Source organism: Diabrotica undecimpunctata, unplaced genomic scaffold, assembly GCF_040954645.1.
Source record: "Diabrotica undecimpunctata isolate CICGRU unplaced genomic scaffold, icDiaUnde3 ctg00000716.1, whole genome shotgun sequence".
In the NCBI taxonomy this organism is placed as follows: Eukaryota; Metazoa; Arthropoda; class Insecta; order Coleoptera; family Chrysomelidae; genus Diabrotica; species Diabrotica undecimpunctata.
This window is the reverse complement of record NW_027311976.1, coordinates 108,892-122,377: the sequence shown is the minus strand read 5'-3', so window position 1 is coordinate 122,377 and position 13,486 is coordinate 108,892. Positions and strand designations below refer to the sequence as shown.

At 32.3% G+C, this 13,486-nt stretch overlaps 1 protein-coding gene across 2 annotated transcripts in view; it reads left to right on the top strand.

Annotated features, from left to right (window-relative positions):
• Positions 1 to 2,204: 2,204 nt before the first annotated feature.
• Positions 2,205 to 13,486, top strand: part of LOC140431420 (ATP-binding cassette subfamily C member 4-like) — a 116,163-nt gene continuing 104,881 nt past the window's right edge. For both annotated transcript variants that reach the window (XM_072519346.1, XM_072519345.1), the window contains exon 1: positions 2,205 to 2,336. In XM_072519346.1, coding sequence (XP_072375447.1) covers positions 2,263 to 2,336 — 74 coding nt within the window. In that variant the 5' untranslated portion in view covers positions 2,205 to 2,262. The remainder of the gene's footprint in view (positions 2,337 to 13,486) is intronic.

Genomic DNA, 13,486 nt, shown 5'->3' with positions numbered 1-13,486 from the left:
TGGCTGGATCTAAATGGTTTTCTGCAGTCGATCCCAAAAGTGGCTATTGACAAATTACACTCTATCATGAAAGATAGAAGCCAACAGTTATTCTTGGAAATGGGCTCTACCAGTACAAAGTGATGCCACTCGTATTGTGCAATGCACCCGCCATGTTTGAACGATTAATGAAGACTAACATGGAAAAGTTGTCTGTTATACCTCAACATCGTAGTCATCGGAAGGGATTTGGACGAACAACTTGCCAATTTGAATGAACTTTTCACCAGACTTAGAAACGCTAAACAACAAGTCAATGCCTAGAGGTATGAGCTCTTCCAAGAAAAATTTGGTTTCCTTGGATATGTAATTGCATCCTCTGGAGTAACATCAGATGTAAAATATTTTGGAATGATTTTCAACCTTCTTCATGACGTTACTGAGAGAAAGCTGTAATCGGACCGAGTATGAAACTGCCAGTTTATTAAGCATTAACAATGGATATAATCCTGGCAAATTCTTAAGAATAGAGTATTTTCGTGCTTTATATGAGTGCTTAGGGCGTACCCCTAAGGGTAACGCCCTTAAAATAGCATAGAGGATGCTTTTCCAAGTATAGTACAGTAAGGAGCACGTCATCGGATACTTTAAGAAAACTTTGGAAAAATCATAAAGAAACTACTGCGTCATCAAGAAGGAGTTATTGGCTATCGTCAAAGTAATAGAACACTACCATAATATGTTCTATGGCCAAAAAATCTTAAGAAGAACCGACCGTTCCGCTTTGCAATAGCTCCTTAATTGTAATAGACCTGAAGGGCAGATAGCTCGATGGCTAGAAAAACTACAAACCCATGAATTTAAGATTCGACAGCGAGTGGGAAGTAGTAATAGGAATGCGGATCATCACTAGAGGAGATTATGCAAGGAGAGAATGTGCCCATTCTGTGAGCTCCAAGAAAAACGAGGGGGCCATATTCTAGAGTTTAAAACCATAGAAGTCGGAAGTGACGAAGAAGCTCTAACCAATGAAAATCTTCAGGCCCAGCAAAAAAAATCCAGATCTATAGAAAGTCCGTGAGTGTCTGGACAATGGAGCTAGGCCACAGAGGCAGGAGATTTTCAACTATGGGCAATTAGTGACGGTCTATTTCATTTAGCGTGAGTCCTTGTATCTAGGAGATGACGTCATCACTCGTGAATAGGAGAATCTAAATGAAACAAGAACATTACCATAAGTTTATTCTCCCAAGGACGTGTGTTAAGGACATGCTTAAAGAAATCCATGATAGCCGTTTCAGTGGGCATTTTGAGATCAATAGGACTTTGGACAGAGTCCGCGGGAGGTACTACAAGGTTACTTGTCTGCAATATATGGAAGAATGGTTTAAACGATGTGACAAGTGCACATCCAAGAAGGGATCCAAAATTAGACAGACAACAGCATAGAAATTAAACCAGGTAAATTTCGGTTCTGTGAATTTCTAGTTTTAAATAAATTGAACTAATTTAAAATTATATTTTTTTACCGGCAATCAATTCTTGAAAATACCTTTTTTTAAAGTTACACGGATTCCCATCTCCAACGTATGGTTACGGACATGTTTTTCAACATCCCTTACACGACCAAAAGAAGTCGTGTTTTACTTAAGAAGTTTGACAACGACACATAGTCGCCATCTTTACTAGACACGTTTCCAGAATATTTCCGAATTTGGTAACGCTCGAACGATTTTCATACACGCTTGAACACGATTAGAATTAGACTAAAAGATAAGCAAATAAAAATAAATTAACTCCCCGCATGCATGGGCTATTGGACTGGGATCGGTTATTTGTAAATTGCGAAGACTTAGTACCTTGTACGCTTATTTTTAAACGCTAATATAAGGGACTTAGGTCAGTTCCTGAATGGATAATTATGGGCAACATAAGTTCATATGCTAAACTAATATTTGGCGTAATACCCTACTTTTTGATATTTTGGACTTTTCCCATTTGTAATCATTTTTCCCGTATGCTCTTCAATTGAAATATGTTGTAACCTTATCTTTTATTTTATGTAGTAAAACGCATTTATTTGCCAAAATGCATTATCCTCTAACAAACAATAAACTACTATAAATTACAGGACAGCTGTATGCAATGTCTTTATCAGTATCATTAAAAATATATATGTTCGATAAATGCAGTCCAATTAATTCTTTACTTTTTTACTTATTCAAGTGCACAAATATTTTAAAGTTTGACTAAAAATGGTTTAATATTGCCCCTCTTATAATAATGGAACTAAGTGTAAGATTGCCGAATATTTCTCCGGAAGTGAACGCAAATATATTCTCCAAATTATTGTTTTGGTAAGTTATTTTTTATTATTTTTGTCCACTAATGGACAAATAAAGATAATTTTTTCTTGAAGTCCTTCTGTTAATTAGTGCTTAGGTAGGCGATCCGGAGATTTTCCATCGTCCTTAAGATAATCGACACAGACGAAAATAATGATTCTGATAGTCTTCCTATTACTTATTGCTTACTTAGTCAACCTAGAGATTTTTCACTATATGCTATTTACTTGATTTTAATGACTCAATTTAATTTATTTGAAAAGGTAAAAGAAATAATAAATTAGACTTACAATAAATTTAATTTAACTATCCAGACGACCGGTTTCGCTTTCTACAATATGCAAAGCATCTGCAGGTCTCGATACAAAGTTAAATAAATGCTGAAATAATAAACCCATATTAGGGTGTTGTCTAATACAGATAAACAAAGATAGATGATATAAATTACAGTAATTATGCCAATATTACATGCCTGTGGTTTTTCAAAATGAATAAAATGTTTAAGCAGACAAGGTAAGACCCACAAATTGGTAAAATAATCTATTAAATTGTAATAAATTAATAAATGAACAAATAAATAAAACATTATTAATTCAGTGCGTTATAAAAACAGAGATAAACCCTAAAAAGCTAGAGTACACGACTTAATCACTAAAGAAACAAAATGCGATATTATAGAAGGATTTTAAATAATTAATTTTAAATATTTTTAATAAAAAATTATAAACAAGTGTCCTGAATATAAAATAAACATTTTTTCTTAGAATTATCGCAACAGCTCTTAACAAAAAAAAAAAAAAATAAATAAATAAAAAACTAATTTGTTGCCCCTTAACTCCCAACAAAGTAGTCTTTAGGTTAAGTTAATATAGTTTATGGCCTCCATGGTGGTTAGTTACTGTCCTACGTCTCTAAAGCGAACTTACGATCAGATGGTTAATGTCTTGCTGCGGTATTCTCCACTCGATTAAAAGACCCTCAAATAGTTGCTGTCTTGCATTATACGCAATATTTTGTTAAAAAATGTCTCTGCCCAATATGCCCCATACATGCTAAATTGGGTTTAAATCTGGCGATTGTGCAGGGCATGGTAAAAACTCAATGTCATTATCGTCGAGGAATGTTCCCATGACCCTGCTGTATGTGTCATTGAAATTGGGGACCAGCTTGTTATGCAAAGGGTACAACATTAGATACAAGAATAATATCGCGGTAGTCTGTTGAACTTAGAAACCGTTCCAGACAAACAAGATTGTTTCTTCCACCAAGAGTGATGTCGCCCCATACCATTATACTGTCGTATTGCTGATTATGTACCACCTGCACGGTGGCCAATCGTTTAGTATTGCCAGATCATCTCCAAATTCTTGTCTGTCTTGTATCTGGTACAAATCCAAATCGGGACTCATCTGTGAACAAAGTAAAGGCCCACTCACGTCTAACCCAATTTGCGTGTTCTTGTGCCCACTGAAGTCGATAAGCGCGATTTCCTCTGGATAACACAGGCACTCTCACAGGTCTCTGAGCATTTAACCCTACTTTATGCAGTCTATTTCTAATGGTTTGACTACCTATAAATACCTGATGAGTCTCTGGCAACCTCATTTGTAACTGTGATGCAGTTACAGTGCGATCTCACAAAGCCTGCAACCTAATAAAATGGTTTTCAATGTGGCTGGTTATCCTTGTACGGCCTGTATGACGTTAAGCAATATCACCAGTTTCTTGACACCTTAACCAGAAACGATTAATGACACTTCTGTTCGTGTAGAGGACCTCAGAAACGTCTCTTGAACTTTTGACAGCTTGAAGGATCCCGATAGCACACGACACCGCGTTTCACGATTTAAATGGATGTCTCTTAATTATTGGCAATTGCAAAACTAAATAAAAATGTAGTACCAATAAAAAAATATTACTTTTTACCTTATTGACAAAAAATGCATATTGAAGTTTTGTTAAATTTTTTATAGCCATTCTTATGGCTATAATGTCTGACAATAATCGACAAAACAACAAAAAAGATTAAAAACCTAACTTTAATTTTGTATTTGCAGGTAACATTGATTTAAAGCTATTAATATAAGTGTCCCCAGATTATTTTGATGTGTTATTTTCCAGCACAATGGAAGGTAGCGCAAATAACTTTAATCCCAAAACCTTTTTGCTGAAAAATTACTAGCTAAGAGGCTAATAAAAATTATTGCAGAAAAAGAACTTCTACCGACACACCAATTTGGATTTAGAGCTAAACATCAAAAATTGAACAGATCCATCGACTGGTAGAATTATTCCAAAACTTTTTTGAAAATAAGGAATATTGCTCGAATGCATTCATTGATGTAAGTCAAGCTTTTGATTAGGTGTGGCATCAGGAAATACTGATATAAAGAAAATAGTACTTATATGGTACAATGAATTGATAAAATGGTGGCTAAAGGGAATAATATGCACGCTGCATAAAAACAGTGAACAAGTGAACAACTTTATTACACGATATATTTAAGTTACGTTTTGTATTCCTTTTTTAATACTATGTATGTTTTTTTTGACTTGCTACAAACTATATTTATATCTGTTATGTAGTTAGATAAATACTCTACTCTACTCTACTCTTCACGAATTATAATAATATCTGAATATTATATATTCAACAATGTACTTTTTGAGAGGCTTAAACTCTACAAAATATATTGTTGGGCATTATCACTGCTGGAAAGTTCACCATATATCAAATGCACGCACATAGGCAAATTTTAGAATAGTCACTAAAATATAATATAGATACATACCATCTCTTCATCGACTTCAAAGCAGCCTATGACAATGTTAAAAGAACTGCACCATATAAAGTAATGAGTGGGATCTCACCTATTTGATACAAACAGAACAAATACGACAAGCGACGCATAGTAATAGCAAACAAAACTCTCCATGGTCTTCAGAAACATCTGAGAAATAAAAACCTAAAACGTGCAGTAAAGCTCAACATTTACAAAAACAGGAGGGACTGATATATGGTACTAAAACATGGACTCTATTCTAGAACTATGAGAGACTACTTGGTATCTTTAATAAAAAACACTTCGAAAAATTTTTGGGACCATAAATGAAAATCTATGGCGTTGCAGATATCTTTGAAAAATAACAGCTATAAACAGATCCAGATATTGTTCTTTATATATTGTACATATTATTAACGTGCAGATTAGGACACATTACTAGGATGTCAGATACTAAGTATATGAAGATATTGACATTCTCAAACGAAGAAAAATCTCTAGAAAAATCAAGATGGATTGATGATGTAAAAGAATACCTTAAGATTTTAAGGGTCCGAAGATGAAGGAAAGTTGGTAGAAATCGACGGAAGTGGCGGCTTCTCTGCCAACAGAACACGATCCACAAAGGATTGTCGAGCCAATTATGACGATAAAGCTATTAGAGATATGGCCATAGAACTTCCATTTGACATATGCTTGTTGGAATATAAAAAATAGAATAGAACATAGAATATCTTAATTCTTAGTTTCAAAGGAATGTTTTGGGTTTTCGTGGTGTATCAATGTTTTCCAGCTGCCCATATAATTCTTTGTCTGTTTATTTACCTTATTTGGTTAATTTTTTCTGTTATGGTAACTTGATTTAATTAAATATATTCTTAAATATCCTATATTACCCCCAGTCGCAAGGTGAAGGGGAAAACGAAAAACATGGATTTACCAAAAATCTGTAGAAAAAATGCTTCAAACAGGAAATATAGCTAAGATAATTTTGAACAAAAATGCTTATTAGCACTTTTGATGTAAAATGAACCGTTCTCTCAGAAACAAAGCTTGAAGTGATCGGTGATTTTGAATGTCAGTTGCGCGCATGAAATAAATTTAAAATATTGTGTATCAACTCGACGGTAAAAATTCGATATCTTTTGATCAGATTGTCCTATCGACAAAATGGGTTTTTGGTGAGGAGGTACAGGTTTCGTACGCAATCTTTGAATCTTGCCGAAAATTAAGTCAGTTGTTAATTCAAATTAAGTATAAAGCTTTTAAATAAATAAACATTTCGCGATTTTGCTATTTTTTATGATTCTCATATCAATAAAATTTAGGACTTCCATTGACCGGTCACTATGGAATTTCCATTGTTAAAGCCTAATCTTCAAAACCTATAACATAAAATTTCGATTTTGAGTTTTGGCAACAAATATGAGACATTTGAAATATGCCTATAAACGCAGAATTTACACTTCAACATTACAAACGATCTAAAACTTTTAAAACTCCTTTTTTCGATGACACAAATACGTTTTTTTACAATTACACAACTTTAGGTACAAATTCAACCCAATCTTCGTAGAATCATTTTCCGTGACGTGAGATTTTATGTGATGTAAAAGTTTAAATTCAGCGTTTTTTATGCATATTACAAATGCCTCATATTTGCTTCCAAACCTCCAAAAGTGCAAATTTCATGTTACAGTTTTTAAAGATTGAGCTGTAACATTGAAAATTGTATAGCGAGAGTTTAATGGAAGGGATAAATTTTATGACTTTTATGAGAATTTTAAAAAATGTCAAAAATCGCCCAACGTTAATTTATTTAACAACTTATAAAAACTGACTTTATTTGCTTCAACATGTTAAAATCGCATACGAAAGCTCCACTCTTTACCTTTAATACCCAATTTAATTTTCAACGAAAGAATACTTTTATCAAAATATATCGAGTTTTTACCGTCGAGTTGATACAAATTTTATTGATTTCACGTGCGTGACATTTAAAATCGCCGGTCACTTCAAGCGTTCTTTCTGAGAGAACAGTATATTATACACAAAAAGTGATAATAAACATTTCTGTTTAAAATTATCTAAGCTTATATTTCTTGTTTGAAACATTTTTTTCTACGGCGTACAGATTCTTGGTAAATCTATGTTTTCCGTTTTCTCCTCGTATGAGGAGAGGGTTTAGTGTGAAACCCGGGGGTAGACGTGTTGAACTTTTTTGAATCTTTTTTGGGGTCAAAAAATGGACATTCTTAACAAAATTCAGTTTGTTCGTATGATTTTTAGAGGTCAAATATCTGACGACTGGACCAGATTTGTTCCGTATATGTTTATTTACTATATGTACTTAGTCTGCAGTTTATATTGGTCAAAATTCTTGTTTTCTTCGGTCATTTTTAGACGCTTTTGTTGTTATCACTGGTAAATTATCATTGAACGTAAGATAATTTAAATATCTTCATTTTAACATGTACTTAGACATAATACATACATACATATGTGCCTACCATAAAAAAATCTCATAAGTTCAATTTTTTAAGTTGCATAAAAACAACGTAACAGAAAAAAAAGATTTTTACATAAATAATTATTTACACTAAGTAAGAAAAATAAAACCACTTAGATATGGAGAATAAGCGAGATATAAAGCGGTTATATATTTGAGGTAGCTATTCACTTTGGTCACTTTGGTCTGTGCTAAAAGTTTCCATTTTTTTAATATTCCGACGTATTCTGCGTAAGTTCAAAATGTCAAAAAGGTTCGAAGTTTATCGTTGCTCAAAATAGTCTAGTAGAACATTGGCAGCTTCGTCGGCATCGTGTTATTTAGTTACTCTATTCATTGATATCATCCCATCATTTTCTTCGTCTTAACTCTCATTTTCAGAAAAATCAGGTTGTGACATATCGAGCTCAAAACTACACAAGATGCTTTTATCTCCCTCTAGCGTCATTATTTTGTAAAAAGGTCGTTTGAAAGTATTCTTTTCTAAAATTCACAAGGAAAATGAATTTCTTGTAGTTGGCTGTATAACATAAATCACAAAAAATTTATTCGAAAAATCCATTATAAAAGGTATACTAATACAAAAACCCTATCGGGCTACATCACAGAACGTTTTGGGAATGTCTATTCCATCAGCATACCACTTTAATTGAAGCAAACGTGAAACTTAAATTTTGACTAGGGTTATAAAAAAATGTGGTTTAATACTTACTAGGTTAACATATTTGAAGCCACTAAATGCCCGGGTAAAAACCCTTAAAATATAGTTAAATTAATATTAAGTTACATTTTTGCTAATAATAATCTAGGATGTTTAAGTTATAGACGGAATTTACTTCATGGCAACGTATGACTCCAACAGTGGGTGTTGTACCAAAAGTACCAAATATTTTAGGACCATGGACTGTTAAAGAGATTCCTTCAATTATGTAAGCAGATTTCACGGCGATGATTCCTTATGTGTTTGGCTTTATCGGGTTTTACTTAGATCAATAATCAATCGATTATGTGTAGTAATCAATCGATACTACACATTTAATAACTAAAGAATATTTACAAAACCATATATATATATATATATATATATATATATATATATATTATATATACATATAACAAGCGAGTCTTCTACAGCTGGCGCCGCTTCTCGCATCCTAATTTCCAGCGTTTTCTGTCGAAGCAATCTTCAGTTGTTAGATCTCTAGCGGTCATTGCATCGTCGACATCGTCTCTCCAGGATCGTCTTGGTCTACCTCGTTTTCTTCGAGTTGGCGGAGTCCATTCTTCTATTTTTTTTGGCCATCCATTTTCAGGCATTCTCTGAAGGTGTCCATACCATTTAAGTCTTTTGGTTTCGATTGTGTCTATTATGTCTAGATCGATTTCCATTTCTCTCCGAATATCTTCGTTTCTCACCCTATCAAGTCTAGTGAGCTGGCAACATCGTCTCCAGTAGTTCATTTACATGGCCTTAATTTTTGATTTGTTTCTTTGGTTTATTTCCCAGAGTTTGGCGCCGTATAGCCCAATACTTTCTATTATTGTTTTATAAATTCTTCTTTTATTTTCTTTTGTTATTTTTTTATTCCATAATAGTCCGTGTAGCTGTCTGGTGGCTGATCTTGCTTGGCCAATCGTGGAGTGTATTTTTTTTTCTACTTCCTGTCTATGATGTTATTTGGACTCCCAAGTATTTAAAATTGTCTTTTGGTTTTATAGTTCCCGTTTCGATTTGTAGGCTTTCTGGTTTTTCTCCTACAACTAAGTACTCAGTTTTTTGTATATTAATTGTGAGGCCCCATTTGGTATACTCATCTTCCAGTTTTCTAAGCATGTAGCCTACATCACTCTCGTCTTCAGCTAGAATGGCTTGGTCGTCAGCGAAGTGTATCGTGTACAATCTATCATCTCCGATTGTGATGCCCATATTGCAGCACTTTCTTCTCCACACTGAGAGTGCCTCATTTAGATATATTTTGAAGAGTGTAGGTGCTATGCAGCAGCCTTGCTTTAGGCCCTTACTAATAGGAATTTCTCTAGTTAATCTATTTTCAGTTTAAATGTTTGCCGTCATATTTTTGTAGAGCTGTTGTACTGCTTGTATATTTTTTTTGCTTATTCCTTGTTTTTCCATTGCTACCCAAAGCATTGAAAGTGGTACACTATCGTATGCCTTTGTCAGATCTATAAAGACTATATGAGTTGAAAGGTTGTGGGCTAATCTTTTCTCGATAACTTGCTTTAGAGAGAATATACTGTCCATACAGGATCTGCCTGCACGAAAGCCATTCTGTTCTTCAACATCTGTCATCTCTTTTTCAATTTTGTTTTTTATTATTATTCCATACAAAACCACTATTACTAATTAAAGAGTTTGCTTTACCACATTGATTATTTTTTTACCGGTGGTTTTGGATTGCGCAAATTAGCGAAAACTAATGCACTTTTCACTGCATTTTTATTATTTAATTGTAACAAAGAAAGTTTTTATAAATTGTTCACATTTTAAAACTTTTAAACTAACGTTACTGTCAATGTCAACTGTCATATAGGATTTAAGCCAGTATTTTTTAAAACGAAAAGTAAACTAATATTAATATAACTTGTTGTTTTTACAACATTGGGTTTGCTAGGCCCTTAGACAAAGTTTTTATAAAAACTTGTTGATAGCAACTAATCAATATGAAGCATTAGGATAAAAGTCCGAACAAAACAGTCAATGTAACCGGAAGTCTATGTCTAAATGTGACTATAGCCAACATTGTGTATAATTAAATATGTTAAAATTTAATCAATTATAACAGTAGCAACCATCGATATGTTGGGATTAAAGTGTAATCTTACCTAAAGGTTTGTAGGAAAATTGTAGAAAAAGTAGAATTGTAGAAGAATGAAAAAAAAAAAACAAAACATCTCATTAGAATGACGAAGCTTTCCGCCGTAAATATGAGGTCACGAATCCCGTGAAATTTTTTAATCGGTGTGACAAACCATGAGATGCGTTGAAGGGTTCTTTAATTTTTAAGTGTTTGTGAGAAATATCCACTTACTTAGCACACATTGGCCAAGGGATTGGCACGCCCTTCAATCTTTTTTGTAGAAACCACTTGGAAAGTGCTTCATCCAGTTGTTGAAAAGTTAATCCTTTCAATGATTTCCGTGCAGACATGATTTTAAAATGGTCAGACTGACATATGGAATTTTGTAGTTTCACTCTGCTTTTAATAATATCGCATATTGTTTGCTTGCCAATTTTATAGATTTATGATAATGATACGACACTTTCACTTTTTTTTGATAATATAGCAATACAAAATATAACTACAAAATTTTGTATTTTAAGTACGATTTTCTAAGTAGAAATTGAAAGGTCAATAAACCTATTTTAAACTTCAGTTGTGGCTTATTCCCATTAAAATAGTAATTAAAATAAGAAAAATCACCGATTTTTGCGGTAGTCGTTAAGGTTTGTAAACGTTTGTGCTTATTCCCAAAAGTACAAGTATTATGTCTGATTCCACAGATATTCCTCCTTTTGTACTGCTGATATTTTAAGTCTGTAACCGAGGGATTGTTTCCTACCAAGTCTACTGCGGTTTACAAAGCTTTTGAGCTTTTGAACTTTTACAGTTTTGTGCTTAGGCGTAAAAATGCTTCACTTTTATGTATGCGTAAAAGCAACACTTTAGATTGTCACTCACGTCACAAAAATTACTACTTTTGTAACGATTGAAAAAAATATTTTATTTTCTTTCTTTAGATATCAAAAGTATACAACAAATAAATTATTTCTTCTTATATCTCATGTCTTATTAGGGGTTAAAGTTTTAAAATAGTGTTATTACTTTTAAAGTAATTAGTAAGATCAAACTTATCAACTTAAAGTTATCATAGTATTATCTGAATGCATAATTAAAACATGGGTTTTAAAAATTTAAAATTAATTAACTAGTTATTAGCTGCACTATCCTCATAGATAAATATATAATATTATGTATGCGATATGTAGGCAGGTAAATCCGTTAGATACACCTCGATCACCAATTTGGTATCTCGTACGAGAGTAGCCCACTAAAATTAGAAAAAGTTACAATATATTCTCGTAACTGGAAGATTTACTACTGGGTGACACCTGTTCCTAAAATTTAACACTCAGTACCTCATTTATTAATTTACTTTTTGCTTCTGTGATAAATTGGGCACTTCGTTATCGCTGGAGCGTGTTTAAATTTTGACGTATAATTGGTTCTTTTAAACTTATATTTCGATACAAAATTAATACTTTGCCCAAACAATATTGTTTAAAAGCCAGTAACGTGTAAAAAATAAAATACTTTTTTAACTTTTTAAATTTAAAATCGCAAGTCGGCGCCAAAATACAATTATCAATACAAATTACTAATTGATCTGTCTAGCGAATTACTTGTCTCCATAATTTTCTACCTCGGCTAGTAATATTGATAATTTTTTATACTTATCTTGTCTTATTGTCGCTCTCATTATCTGTTTTCCTTCCTCCCTATATATATATATATATATATATATATATATATATATATATATATATATCTATATATATATATATATATATATATATATATATATTTATATATATATATATATATTTATATATATATATATATATATATATAAATTAAGGTACCCTCGAAGAGTGGTGGGTTTTTCGGTCAAAGTGGAAAAATAAAAGACAAAGAAGGTGGCTATTTCATCTATTTATTGAAGACGTTTCGCTTTCTAATCAGAAAGCATCATCAGTTCATCTAAAAAGAAGAATATTAAAAAACCAAACATCTATAGAAAAGTTGTTATAAGTGTGTTACCTTAAAAATATATGTAGCAGTCAATGATATTAAATATGTAAAGAAGCTTATGAAAATGGACATTATAAGATTATGTTGTATAAACAATTAATTGAAACTGAATACACTTTACAAATTCACTCATACTTAGCACAGCAAAAGAACATGTGTTAATTATTGTACATGTATATAAAAAATATGTAAAAAACTTAAGTGAAAAACATTAATTTTCAGAGAACTAAAATATATATATATATATATATATATATATATATATATATATATATATATATATATATATATATATATATATGTATATATATATATATGTATATATATATATATATATATATATATATAGAGAGAGAGAGAGAGAGAGAGAGAGAGAAAAGGAGTACGACCGTCAATCCAAAATAAACTAAGGTACACTCGAAGAGTGGTGGGTTTTTCGGTCAAAGTGGAGAAATAAAAGACAAAGAAGGTGGCTACTTCATCTATTTATTAAAGACGTTTCGCTTTCTGCTCAGAAAGCATCATCAGTTCATCTAAAAAGAACAATATGAAACCAAACATCCATTCTTCTTCTTCAAGTGCCGTCTCCATCAATGGAGGTTAGCGGTTATGGTGGCAAACGTTTGTCTATCTTCAGCTGTTCTTAAGAGTTCCTCAAATCCAAGTCCTGTCCAGTTTCTGATATTACGTAACCAGGACAATTTTTTTCTTCCAATTCCTCGCTTTCCTTCTATTTTGCCTTTTATTATCAACTGAGGGATGTAGTATTTCTCGTTGCGCAACAAATGCCCTAAATAACTGGTTTTTCTTCTTTTGACTGTTCTCAATAGTTCTTTTTCTAAAAACATCCATAGAAAAGTTAAAAAATGTGTGTTACCTTACAAAGACATGTAGCAGTCAATGATATTAAATATGTAAAGAAGCTTATGAAAATGGACATTATAAGATTATGTTGTATAAACAATTAATTGAAACTGAATACACTTTACAAATTCACTCAAACTTAGCACAGCAAAAGAACATGTGTTGATTATTGTA